This window comes from Scyliorhinus torazame, chromosome 1, assembly GCF_047496885.1.
Source record: "Scyliorhinus torazame isolate Kashiwa2021f chromosome 1, sScyTor2.1, whole genome shotgun sequence".
NCBI classification, from domain to species: domain Eukaryota; kingdom Metazoa; phylum Chordata; class Chondrichthyes; order Carcharhiniformes; family Scyliorhinidae; genus Scyliorhinus; species Scyliorhinus torazame.
The window spans coordinates 20,069,751-20,083,717 of record NC_092707.1 but is presented as its reverse complement, the minus strand read 5'-3'; the positions used below and the strand labels follow the sequence as shown (position 1 = coordinate 20,083,717).

Below are 13,967 nucleotides of genomic sequence, written 5' to 3'. Positions count from 1 at the left end.
TGTGGGTGGGGTGTAAATTTTGAAGGAAAATGTGAAAATGGAGAGTAAAAACATTTTTTTAAAAAGACATCAGGTGAAGCATAGAGAGTGCAGTAATACTCAGTAGAGAAGATGTGCGGAGCCCATTGCGAGACTGGGTCCCATGTTTTAAATAGTTATTCCGGAGTTAGAAGTGCTTTTTTGCCTTCTAACTCTTTGAGAGTAACTAGCTGGGTAAAACTGGCAAAATCATCCAAAGTTAGTGATTTAGATCGCTTCTGTCAGATGTTTCCCAGCACAATTGTCCAGGGGAAATTAGCGCTCTGGACAATTGCCGGATTAACACTTACGTGGGAAACCCCGAGAGGGATTCCCCAGTGCATCTTTAGTTATGCCATAAATGCGATGCTGGGGAACCAGGAAAACATGCGCCTATAATTCATAAGCTTCATGAGTTACCAATTTTACAGTTGAGTGAAAGAAAATGGGGCATACGGTAGCACAGTGGTTAGCACCGTTGTTTCACAGAGCCTGGGACCTGGGTTCGATTCCCGGCTTGGGTCACTGTCTGTGCAGAGTCTGCACGTTCTCCCCATGTCTGCACGGGTTTTCTCCGGCTGCTCCGGTTTCCTCCCACAAGTCCCGAAAGATGTGCTTGTTAGGTGAATTGGACGTTCTGAATTCTCCCTCAGTGTAACCGAACAGGCGCCGGAGTGTGGCGACTAGGGGTTTTTCACAGTAACTTCATTGCAGTGTTAATGTAAGCCTACTTGTGACACTATTAAAGATCATTATTACTACTTGCAAGATTTTTACTATATATAGGAAATAATATTCCAGATTTTTCCTTTCTATCCAATTAGCTATCTTGCATATCTTGATCAGATCAACTTTCAGACCCTTCCTTCCTGGGCTGAAAGTTACTCCAGATTTTCACCACAATTCAATAGTCTAACTTTACTCGATACTGCTTTCAGCATATTAATGTCTTTTTTGTTTCTTGGCAACCAGAACTGTACATAGGCCTCAAAGTGTGGTCCAGCCAAAGCACAGTCAAATTCGAGGGTTCAAGCTCCACGTCTGCATTAATGACTGGCTTAGTGTTATTGGAGATCCCACCTTTTATTCGAGCTATTAAACTAAGAGTTTTGGGCATCTCCCCTCAAGTCGATGTAAGTATCTTCTGGCACAATTTGAAGAGACATAGAGTATTCCTGATGCTCTGGTCAATGTTTATCCCTTAATCAACATTATTTATAAAAAGACTGAGGATCTCTGTGAGGCAGCTTAATGACTGGATTTCCCGATATTACCATAGTGACTGCATTTCAAAAGTACTGAATGGGCTGTCAGGTACATTGAGACATTCTTAGAAGATGAAACCTATGAGGAAATGCAAGTAAAACACAGAAGTCAAGGACATTTTGGCTACAGTTAATCTGCCCACATCGTACAACATTTGCAATTCCTGAGCTGCCTTCTTGCATTGCACAGCCTCCTCCTAGTCTGGTATCTCTGCTAATTTCAGTAACTTGTGTTGACTTTCTGATTCTAGGTCGCCAATGTAAATTTAGAGGCATTAATGTGCCCAACACAGCATTGGCACCTCACTCGCAATTCCTCCCAACTTTTGCCAGCAAGGTCCAAGGGGGTTCCTCCCAATCTCCCTCTGTAACGTTGGTGGGATATCACTGGAAAACCCTTGACAAAACAGCTTAACCACCACGTTTTCTGTCAATCTCCAGCCTGAGTCAAGGTAGGAGCCCCAGGAAATTCTACCCCTGCAACAACACAAAGCAAAATACTCCAGCTGGTGGAAATCAGAAATGAAAAAACAGAAAATGCTGGAAATACTCAGCAGGTCAGGCAGCATCTGTGCAGGGAGAAACAGTTAATGTTCAGGTCAATGATCACCCTTCTGATTACCTGAGGTGTTAACTCCACCTCTCTCCATAGATGCTGCCCGGCATTTTCTGTTTTTGCTCTAAATTCTACAGCCTGTTCTTTTCTACTTTCCTGCCAGTTTCTTAGCCACTCCCAAGATTGAACCCGAATCCCTACGGCTTGGAGAGTAACTAACAATCAAATACAACGTCCTCTAGTTCATTGGCTGAAAGGAATGAACCCCAACATAATCCTCAACGGGCTTATGCTCTGGGATAGCACCCGCAGAGCTTGCGCCTCACCTCCATCACCAAAATCCACATTTTTCTTAATATGTTTGTTTGTCAGATAAAAACAGAAGTGGTTGAATACACTCAGCCAGCTGCTAAATTCCTCTTGGCGTTCCCGCAAGGTTGAATGAAAAGATTGGTCAGACTTATTGACAAGAACTGCCGAAACGTGCTGGACAAGCAAATGTGCTTCACACAATATCCCTTTAGACCCGTCATTGTATCTCAGGTGTCATAACGGGACACGATCAAGAGATACTGGGTTACAATCAAGAGTACAAAAAAATGCAAAAAAAAGAGTTTGTGTTTACAGAAATATGTCAACGGGCAAGTAAAATAGCATATTTGACATTTAAAGACGTCTGGCAATGAGTATTTATAAATTTTGTTGCATCTTTTGCCATGAGACAATCACTAATAATTCATTTCATTTTCAAATTAAACATTTCCCCATTTTCTATTGCCCACTTTTTAACAATGTTATTACGATCCCAGACCAGACCCCAACAGTGGCGAGGATACTGGACCAAAACCCCAATATTTTAGTTTAGGACTGTGTGGAAAGAATTGCTCCAGGAGGGAGTGCATGAAAAAAATAGGGCTTTGGTATTTCCAAAACAAAACTTTATTGTGAATATATTAAACTTTTAAATTCACACCCGAAAAGGACAGCTCACAATTACCTCTTAACACAACTATCCAATTCCCCATTAAACAAGAGAACATCCAGCTCTTAATTCAGCTTAAAATTCGTAGGACATGGAGTAATACTTGCTTTATAAAACAGATTTGGCTCCAGTTGGATCCCTTCAGACTCTGTCTGAATGCCTTTAAATAGCTGCTTCAACTGGGTTGTTCCGGCCTCTTGTCTTCAGATAAGACTGCTCTGCTTTAAAATAGTATTACTCTTTTTCTTAACTATCCTACTTAGAAAGAATTGTGGACTCAGAATCAGGCAGATCAGAACTCAGCTTCTCGAAACTCACTGCCTCTCTGACCACCACCCAGCAATGACCTCATCTCCCCAAGCTGAAAACACATTGGGGCGAGATTCTCTGCCGACGCCAAAATCACATTTGGTGAAGAAGCCCTTTTGATGCCGAAATCAGGGGCGTCACCTGTTTTTGGATGCTCCGCCCCCTCCAAAACGACATTATCAGTGAGTACGCCGTACACCGTTGGGACAGCCTCAGGACGTCACCTGAAGGCCCTCCCCCGATGGACCGACATCCCGACGACGTGGATTACTTGTGGTCTAAGGTTTTGTCAACCTGACATGGCGGCTGTGGACTGTGTCCAGCACCGCCAGTCGGGGGGGGGGGGGGGGGGGGGGGGGGGGCACGTTCTGCTGGCCGGCAGAGCTTTAGCAGGGGCTGGTGGGGGGTGGTCAGGGGGTGGCAAGAGGGGTTACAGGTGGGCACTATCTGGCAAGCCGGGTCCACGCGCAGCAGGTGCCACATTGTATGGCGCGACCGCTGCAGGTCGCTGCCATACACATGCGCGACCACAGGTCCGGCAATTCTCCAGCAATTTCTGTGGGGAACGCCGGATTTTACGTGGTGCGGCTGCTAGCGCACCCCCCCCCCCCCACCGGGCACAGCATCGGTGCGGGAGCGCCGCCGACTTTTTCATCGCAAGACTAGACACATGTTCCGGACATAGCTTAAAAATCGGAGAATCCAGCCCATTATTTCTGCCGGCTGTAAAAGCACATTAACTCCCCATGAACCTCCCCAGTCAAACCACTGTGCATTAGCCCAGACTGAAATACACATTCCTTCATCAATTTCATCTTCTGGCTACTAAAAACACCATTCTGCAAACAGAATGCTTTTCTTTAAAAAATGACAACTGCAGTGAAACACACACTAACACAAGGCTTTTAACCCTTAAAACTGCCCACTCCATCTATAATTACATTTTCCTAAAATCTTCCAAACGTCACAGTTTGTGTACAAAAGCGAAAAGGGCCCTTTCCTGTGGATTCCCTTATTTCCCATGATTACCAATGTGGTCAGCATTTCGATCCATGGATGTTTAATGGACATACACCTCCAAGTTGAGCAGAGGAAGTGAGGAACTCAAAAGTTGTAGAATAGTACACTGCTATTGAAGATTTAGCTTTCGGACAGAACTCAAGACTTTCCAGCGCTCGAGAGATCGGAGGGATTTGATTCGATTGGTTGGCTGGTGGCCAATGAATTGGCCAAAGGCCGTATTCTGCCCAACGACAGCGGTGATTGGGCCCTACCTGTGTTGGGATGGTTTTCAGAGAGCCCAGGAAGGGTCAGTCGGATCCTCGATGCTGAGAGGAGAAGCTGTGAGCTGCTGCCCGTCTCTCTCTTGCTCTTTCTCTCTCTCCAGAAATGCTGCCGAGCTGTTATTTTCTGAACCTACAAAGAGGTTCCTGAGACATGGATGAGTCTATAGTGAAAACCATTACAGTCTGGAAGCAAAAATCTCCAACTGAAGGCCAAGACAGAAGAAAGGTGTACTGGAAGAAAGTGTATCGGAGACAAATACTTTTTATTCTTTTCATTTTTCTTCACACCCCTCTTTCCCCTCTGTGTTTGTCTGTCTTGTATGTATTATATATGAGGGTGAGGGGTGAGGTAAGGGGGGGTAGGAGTTAGATAATAGCTAACTAGTTTATTTGCTGCCTATTTACTCGGTTATTATTATTAATAACAAATACTTTGGTTTAAATCTACAAAACTAGTGACTGTAATTATTCGACAGTCAAACACCAGAGACTTTGGGTATTTTTTGAAGAATTAATTGTTAGTTCCAATTGTGTTGCGATTCCGAATCAAGCGGGGCTGGAATTCACCGCGCACTAGTTTACTGTCCATAAACTCACCCGGATGGCTTCTGGGACATCACTAACGGCTCCAGGATCCAGCCTCACCAAACGAGTTACTTCTGCTCCAATGGCTTCAGTGTTTTTAAATCTGGCAGATGCAAAATGTCAAACAAATGGGCTTGAGTTAGCAAGAAATCAAATGTACTGTCCAATTCAGTTATCGGTGCAATAGCCCGCATCCTTCAAACATCTCCGGTGGCTAGGATCACAGGCATTGAGAGGTCTGAAGCATGCCCACAGTGGTGTGTTTGTGATCTTGCTGAACTCAAAAGCAGTGTGTTTTGGTGCAATACACCAATACTACTGAAGCAATAGAAATATGTGAATGTCTCAACCTAACAATATTACATGCGTCGCATGGATATAGTATTAACAATGCTTTTTCTATATTGCTTTGCAAAACATGCTTATGATGCAAGTATAGATATTTTTTCCTCCACCCGCTAAAGCTATTTTCCATTTTTATTGACAACCATGATTGGTTTGGATTTGTTTATTGTCACGTGTACCGAGGTACAGTGAAAAGTATTTTTCTGCGAGCAGCTCAACAGATCATTAAGTACATGAGAAGAAAAGGGAATAAAAGAAAATACATAATAGGGCAACACAACATATACAATGTAACTACAAAAGCACTGGCATCGGACTAAGCATACAGGGTGTAATGCTAATGAAGTCAGTCCATAAGAGGGTCATTTAGGAGTTGGAAGAGTGAGTAAGCCGGGTGGGAGGGATCTTTGATTATACTGGCCGCTTTCCCCAGGCAGCAGGTGGTGTAGATGGAGTCAATGGATGGGAAGCAGGTTCGTGTGATGGACTGGGCATGAATATCATGTTAGAACGGAGAAAACCTCTCCAGGTCGGTGAAATCATTTAAATTGGCAGATAATCGAGATGCCCGTCATCCTTGTCAATGGGTTTCGTGAGTACCCCTTGGGTCAGGAGTAGGCCATTGGACCCCTTGAACCCAGGGCAGCACGATAGCACAGTGGTTAGCACAGTTGCTTCACAGCTCCAGGGTCCCAGGTTCGATTCCCGGCTTGGGTCACTGCCTGTGCGGAGTCTGTACGTTCTCCTCCGGGTGCTCCGGTTTTCTCCCACAGTCCACAGATGCGCAGGTTAGGTGGATTGGTCATGGTGAATTGCCTTTCGTGTCCAAAACGTTACGTGGGGTTACTGAGTTACGGGGCCAGGGTGTCGGGCATGGGCGTAAGTGGGGTGCTCTTTCCAAGGGCCAGTGCAGACCTGATGGGCCGAATGGCTTCCTTCTGCACTGTAAATTCCAAATTTTATGAAATATATTTGGCCTTTTGCTCTATACCCCATTGATTTTCACATTTCACCTTTCCTTAAATGTCTTAGTCCTGAAGATGATTATGAAATATATATTTTCGGTTCCTCATGAATTTATGGGTACTACTGCACAAAGAAGTGGAGTCTCCACTAGAAGAACCAATCTCTCCCCTCGTTAACCACGTGACATTGAGGACAATTGCAACATGCCTACCGAAGAGAGAGATCAGTGAACACTGCACCAACAATGAATGGACTATTCTTCCCTTCAAGGCCCAGCTTCCCAGTGGATCCCATTGCCCGTCCATTGAGGGAAGATTTTTAATTTAATTTTTCTCTTTTTTTTGAACCAAGCAGATTTAGATCCATGCAAACAAAAAGCTTCACAATGGGCTTATGTACATGCATTTAAAAGGAATTGTTTGGATTCCACCAGCATTAAATCAATACCCATAGTGTGAAGACAAACAAAATAAAGAAACATATTTTGTAGTAATGCAGAAAATATATATGACCAACACAACTATTTTATGTATTATCTGGTTGACTCCCGATATAAAATATTAAGCAGCAGTTTTGGATCAGCAATACGTCTGCTTCCAATTAACACACACAATGTAAAACGATAATGCAAAGTTTCAACCGTTCTGACTCCATTACCTGGTAGGAAGCTCTATTGCCAAGTAAGGTGAGATGCTCCAAGCCAGATTTACATTGTCCTTCCATTGCTTCTCATTCAGGCTGATGTATTTTGACCGCCAATTCGCTACACTGAGCTCCCCTGCCTGGTCCATTGCCAACTCAGGGGACGAGAGAGGGTTATACCAAGTGGTGAGGCGTTCAATTTCGCTTGCCTAAACATTGAAAAACAAAAGTAAACATTCTTCTGTATGCCAGCAATGGTTCAGTGGGTACAACCCTCGCCGCAGAGTCAGAACGCTGGGGGTTCAAGTCTCACTGTAGATTCTAGGCTGACCCTAGAGCCTAGTGCCAAGAGAGTGCTGTACTGTCAGAGGAGATGTTAAACCCAAATCCTGTCTGCTCTCAGGTGGATGGAAAAGACCCCATATCACCATCTCAAAAAAGAATCATTTCCAGTTTCCAAGGCCAATATTTATCCCACAATCAAATTCATGCAAACCAGATTATCAGGTTGCTACCTTATGTTTGTGGGAGCTGCCGTGTTCAATATCACTGCTGTGTATCTATCCTTCATTATAACAATGGCTACACTTCAAAATAAATCTCATTGGCTGTAAAATGCTTTGAGAGCTGTCCTGAGGTCATGAAAGGCACCCTATTAAGGTGAGTCTTTCTTTCTATAATAACTTACATTTTAAAAGTTCACCCATAATGACTTCCGGTACAAGTGCCATGGACTATGTGGCAAAAATGTTTGGGAAGCTGGTGGGAGAGGGGGGTCTTTGCGAACCCTCCCAAGTAGACCGGGCCCACCTGTCGTTGCGACAGATGCCCAGGTATGGGGAGCCGGCATGGGCGATCATTGTCCTACTCCACAGGTATGTGGAAAAGATCCTGAGGCGGATGAAGGGCACTCAAGAATGTAGATGGAAGGGTCAGCCCGTCAGAATCTATCAGGACGTTGGGGCAGAACTGGCAAAAAGGGATGCGGGGTTCAATACCAAGGCCAGAATTTAACCCGAGTCCGTGGCGCTGTGAGGCAGCAGTGCCAATCACTGTGCCACCGTGCCACCACATCCAAAGAGACTGAAGGCGGATGTTGCTTTCTTGCAGGAGAGACACCTGAAAATTCAGGATCAGACAAGGCTGCGGAAAGGGTGGGTGGGGCAGGTTTTCCACTCGAATTTTGACGTGAGGACTTCATCTAAAGGGTGCTGGTGGCCATACCCAAGCTTGATTTGCATCAGTCAAGCATCGGCGGGGACTTTAATTGCGCGTTAGATCCCAGGCGAGGTAGTTTGCGCCCCAAATCCTTTACAACTTTGGGGGTGGCTAAGGGGTTGCAAGTGTTCATGGAACAGATGTATTTTGAGGGGGAGGGTGGGGGGGGGGTGGGGGGGGTAAGATTTAGATACCAGAGGGAGAAGGAGTTTTCCTTCTTTTCGTATGTGTATCAGGTCTACTCCAGTGCTGATTCCTTTGTACTGGTGAAGCCCACTCCCCAGGCTTTCTTGCAGAGGATAGACAGTCTGGGGAGTTGGCGCTACCTAATATGATGCACTATTACTGAGCCGCAAACATTGAGAAAGTGCAGTGGTTTAGGGATTCTGAGTCGGATGGAGGAGGCTTCTTGTATTGGTTCAAGCTTGAGGCACTTGTTACTGCTCCCTTTCCATTCTCTCCAGCCAGGTACTCGGCGGGCCCAGTGGCAACAACTTCTCTGAGAATATGGAACCACTTCAGACAGCACTTTAAACTAGAGTCTATGTTGCTACTGGCACGAATGGGGCAGCATGGTAGCACAGTGGGTAACGCTGTTGTTTCACAGCTCCAGGGTTCCAGGTTCGATTCCCGGTTTGGGTCACCGTCTGTGCGGAGTCTGCACGTTCTCCCCGTGTCTGCGTGGGTTTCCTCAGGGGGCTGCAGTGTCCTCCCACAAGTCCCAAAAGACGTGCTGTTGGTGAATTGGACATTCTGAATTCTCCCTCAGTGTACCCCCGAACAGACGCTGGAATGTGGCGACCTGGGGCTTTTCACAATAACTTCATTGCAGTGTTAATGCAAGCCTACTTATGACAGCAAAATGATTATTGTTGTTATCTGTGGGAACCATAGTTTTGTACCAGCTGGGATGGAATGATTTTAGGTATTTGCAAGTGCGAAACTTTGTGTATGAGGAGCTTTCTTCATTTCCTGGTTTACTGGTACCTTCACTTGTGGACAAAGTATTGCCTCTCGATGAAATTGGGGAAGGGAAGATATCAGACATTTCTGGGCAGTTGGCGGTGATGGAGAAGGCTTCGCTGGAGGAAGTAACGGGGAAATGGGAGGAAGAGGTAGGTTTGGTTTTGGTTGGGGGGGGGGGGGCGGGATGTGGAGTGAGGCTCTGCATAGGGTGAACTACATCTCCTCGTGTGTGAGATTAAGTTTAATACGTTTAAAGTGGTGCCTGGCCACACTTGACCACTCATAAGAACATAAGTACTAGGAGCAGGAGTAGGCCATCTGGCCCCTCGAGCCTGCTCCACCATTCAATGAGATCATGGCTGATCTTTTGTGGACTCAGCTCCACTTCCCGGCCCGAACACCATAACCCTTAATCCCTTTATTCTTCAAAAAACTATCTGTCTTTATCTTAAAAACATTCAATGAAGGAGTGGGATCTTCCCGGGTGTGGAGGATAGATATGAGCATTGTTTAAGACAACCGGCGAACCACTCACACATGTTTTGGCCTCGTCTTAAGCTGGTTAACCTAAGCTGGTTAAGTTCTGGGTTTCCTTCTTTGAAACAACATGGGAGATTTAGGAAGTTAGAGCGGAGCCGTGCCCATCAGTGGCGATCTTTGGAGTGTTGGACTTGCCGGGTCTGGAGGAGGGGAGGAAGGCTGACGGCTTGGCCTTTGCCTCTCTAGTAGCCCGGAGGAGAGTCTTGCTCGGATGGAGGCCACCGGCACCATCAAAGACGTTGGCGTGGCTGGGGATTTGTTGGAATTCCTGCACCTTGAAAAAATTATGCACGCCATTAGGGGATCGAAGAAGGGGTTCCACTTGTGGCGGATGCCGTTCATGACCTTCTTTGAGGAGCTGGTTGTCATCATCAATTGAGGGGGTTGGGGGAGCGGGGGGGGAAGGGGATTCTGGGTTAGGTGGGGCTGTGTTGGGGGAGATATTTTTATTAAAATTGTACAAATTTGCCGACAATTCTGTACGATATAATTGACATTTTGTTTCTGAATAAAAGTACATTTGTTTGAAGTTCAGCCAGCACGCTATTGCAGCACTGAATAAAAGATTGCAACAGCGCATTCAGTCCATTGCACCAGTTCAATGTTCGGCCAATTCAATTAATCCGATATATTCCTCTAATCTTTCCCCACAGCCTTGAACCTTTTTCCTTTCAAGTATTTATTCAATTCTCTTCAGAATGCTACAGTGGAATCTGCTTCCACCACCCGTCGTAACAACTCAAAAAATGTTCCCTCGTGTTGCCTTCGTTTAAATCACCTTGAAACCGGGTCCTTTAATTGTCAACCATTCTGCCGCTAGAAGACTTTTCCTTAGTTACTTATGAAGCCTAGCCGACACAAAATATATCATCCCGATAATTTAGCCATTTTTAATCCGAAAATAAATTGAACAATCCAACAGCTGGAATTAAGCAGTAGGGATTTGAGAGGAGGCCGTATTACATAAAATAGATGTGTTTGCATGTGTATGAGTAAGAGAATACCAATTTTATATATTCGACTAATAAGAAAATCCTCCCCCTCCATAATTCAACGTGGAAAGTCAGATAGACTTGACATCATATTGTCATTCAAATCATATCGGTGTCACACTATATAACTGACTGGACAATGGCTTGTCTCATATGATCAATGAACTGCTCATAAGGTGGCACGGCGGCAAGCACTGCTGCCTTAGTGCCAGGGACCCGGGTTCAGTTCCGCCCTCAGGTGACTGTCTGTGCGGAGTCTGCACCTTCTCCCCGTGTCTGCGTGGGTTTCCTCCGGGTGCTCCGGTTTCCTCCCACGGTCCAAAGACGTGCAGGTTAGGTGGATTGGCCCTGGTAATTTGTCCCTTAGGGTGGAGTCACAGGGATAGGGCGTGGGATTTGGCCTTGGTAGGGTGCTCTTTCGAAAGGTCGGTGCAGACCCGATGGGCCGAATGGCCCCCTTCGGCACTGTGCGAATTCTATGATATATATTATCTCTTATTAAAATATAAAAGTTTTTGCTGATATTTATGAGCCTTACAAGCGAAGTTCAAGCAGATGCTTTTAGAATTAGACAGGGCAGAAGATGCCCTCTGGCCCTTCAACCTGTACCAACAAAAAAAAAAACTACTCTATTCTAACCCCACTTCCCAGCAGTTGGCCAATAGCCTTGACTGTTGTGACATTTCAAGGGCTCATCCCAAGTGTTTTTTAAAGATTGCGAGGTTTCCTGCCTCAACTACCCTCCCAGGCAATGCATTCCCACCACCCTCTGGGTGGAAGTTTTTTTTCCCTCAAATCCTCTCTAAACCTCCTGCCTTTCATCTTAAAATTGCCCCCCCCCCCCCCCGCCCGTTATTAACCCTTCAACTAAGGGGAACCGCTGCTTTTTATCCACCTGCCCCTACCCCTCAATCTTATGCACCTCAAAAGCAGGTCCCTTCTCACAGCCACCTCTGCTCCAAAGAAAACAACCCAAGCTTATCCAGCCTTTCTTCGTAGCTAAAATGCTCCATCCCAGGCAACATTCTGGTGAATCTCCTCTGCAGCCTCTCCAGTGCAATCACATCCTTCCTATCGAGCTTTCTCTCAACTGCTGATTGCTAACTCACCATTAAAGATAATAGAAGTGTGCGGCGTCTCATGTAGTACTTGTGCAACTGTGTACCTCGGTTAGTCTTCTTTGACATGCCTGTTTGGAAACAATAAAACATTTAAATTAGATTGTGTTGAAGATGTACAACCCTGGATACCAACAATTTCAGACTACCAAAGGTGTATGAATGCCTATCTGTTGCATACCGAGATTTCTTACATGCATTTTGCTTCTTTTAAGATACCACTGGATGCCTTGCCATGCGCTAAAGTTGATACAAAATTAATCCTCTGCCTAATTTAAAAACATAGTCACCTTTAGAGAGATGCGGAGCAAGTTACCAATCACACAATGAAATTAAATGAAGTGACCTGTGTACGTGCAAGAGTCATCACAGAAGATGAAGAAGACCATTGAACGCGTTTTATGATTAGAATGCAAAAGGAACAGTGATAGAATAATCAAACAGCAGGCACCAAGAAACAAAAAGCACCACAGCGACAGCACAGGAAGCCCTTTCACACTGAAAAATAACTAGGTGACATGCAGTTCCAATGTAGTTTAAAAGGGTTCCATCGCAAACATCACCTGATTTTTTGGAGATGGTTGACATTCCACTGGACAGTGGGTAGGTATTGATCCAGCCTTGTGCAGACTGCTGCCTTGTCCCAACGGCAACATCAAGATTGTTCCGCGAATCAGCCACAGTTATAACAGACAGGTTATTCACAGAGGGATCCTGGTTGTCTGAAGAATAGTTTTCCATTTGTAAGCTTTATGCCCAATAGTTTTCTTTGTACCACAATAAAACCGCAATAATAATTTTCAAACAAAATTGCACGCGAGATCACAAGCAGTTGAAAAGCATTATTTATACGGCAGTCAGGCACTAGCTGTTAAACAGAACTTTCTTGAGGTCTTCACTGGACAATTGTTCTCTGGGGGTTGCACAAGTGTAACCTGACGTGCAGCAAAAGACAATGCTAACTTCTGCTTCCTTCTCTTCTGATGACAGAGATTTAGTGGGGAAGAATTTCTCGCTTGTTGGACACATCCCGCTACTATGCCCAAATTGCTGTTCTTTATACATGTGCCCAAACAGCAAGTGTCAATAACATATAGTTTATGAAGGCAACATAGACAGTGCCCGCCCTCATCTGACTTCCACACGTACATGTGTGCTTTCCTGCACTGTATAGGCCTCCTCTTTTCTATGGACGCTCAATCTCTCTACACCTCCATCCCCCACCAGAATAGTCTGAGGGCTCTCTGCTTCTTCCCAGAGCAGGGGCCCAAACAATCCCCATCACCACCACTCTCCTCTGCCCATTTCTCTCATTCAACAATTTCTCCTTTAACTTGTCTCACTTCCTGAAAATAAAAGGTGTGGCTATGGGCACCACATGGCCCCCAGTTATGTGCAGTTTTGTGTAGTATGTGGAACATTCCTTGCACCAGCCCTACTCGGGTCCCTCCCAAACCCTTTTCCCATTACATCAATGACTGTATCAAGGCTGCTTCATGCTCATCTGGGCCTGGAAAGAATGATTGATTTTGCTTCTAATTTCCACCCCTTTCTCACCTTCACATGGTCCATCTCAGACACTTCCCTTCCTTGATCTCTCTATTTCTGCGGATAGACTGACCACCAATATTCATTACAAGCCCACAGACTCCCACAGCTACCGCGCCTCATACCCTGCTTCCCATCAGGACTTCATCCCATTCTCCCAGTTTCTCCGGCACCTTCCAAAATGGCGCTGGTGACCCGTCTTCCTTTTCCTGAATGGCAGGGTCCCCCCACCATTCTGGTCGACGAGGCCCTCAACCTGTCCGACCCATTCCCCGCACCTTCCCCTCCCTCCCATCATGATAGGGTCCCCCTTGTCCTAACTTTTCACTCCACCAGCCTCCATCGTCTTTACTTTACACCCCACCAGCCTCCACATTGTCTTTACTTTGCACCCCACCGACCTCCACATTCAAAGGATCATTTTCTGCCATTTCTGCAACGCCAGCATGGTGCCATGAGCAAACATCCCTTCAACCACCTGTCAGCATTCTGCAGGGACTTCTCTCTCCGTGACCAGTCCACAGAAGGTGCAACACCTGCCCCTCCTTCCTCAACATCCCAAGGCCCCAAACACTCCTCTCAGGTTAAGCAGCATTTCACTTGCGCCTCCTTCAATTTGATCCACTGTATT

General features: G+C 45.6%; 1 protein-coding gene across 1 annotated transcript in view; it reads right to left on the bottom strand.

Annotated features, from left to right (window-relative positions):
• pi4kab (phosphatidylinositol 4-kinase, catalytic, alpha b) overlaps positions 1-13,967 on the bottom strand; it is a 345,324-nt gene that overhangs the window by 104,574 nt on the left and 226,783 nt on the right. The window contains exons 37-40 of the mRNA XM_072473986.1: positions 12,352-12,510; positions 11,780-11,859; positions 6,970-7,163; positions 5,014-5,104 (exon numbers count right to left, since the gene is read on the bottom strand). Coding sequence (XP_072330087.1) covers positions 5,014-5,104; positions 6,970-7,163; positions 11,780-11,859; positions 12,352-12,510 — 524 coding nt within the window. The remainder of the gene's footprint in view (positions 1-5,013; positions 5,105-6,969; positions 7,164-11,779; positions 11,860-12,351; positions 12,511-13,967) is intronic.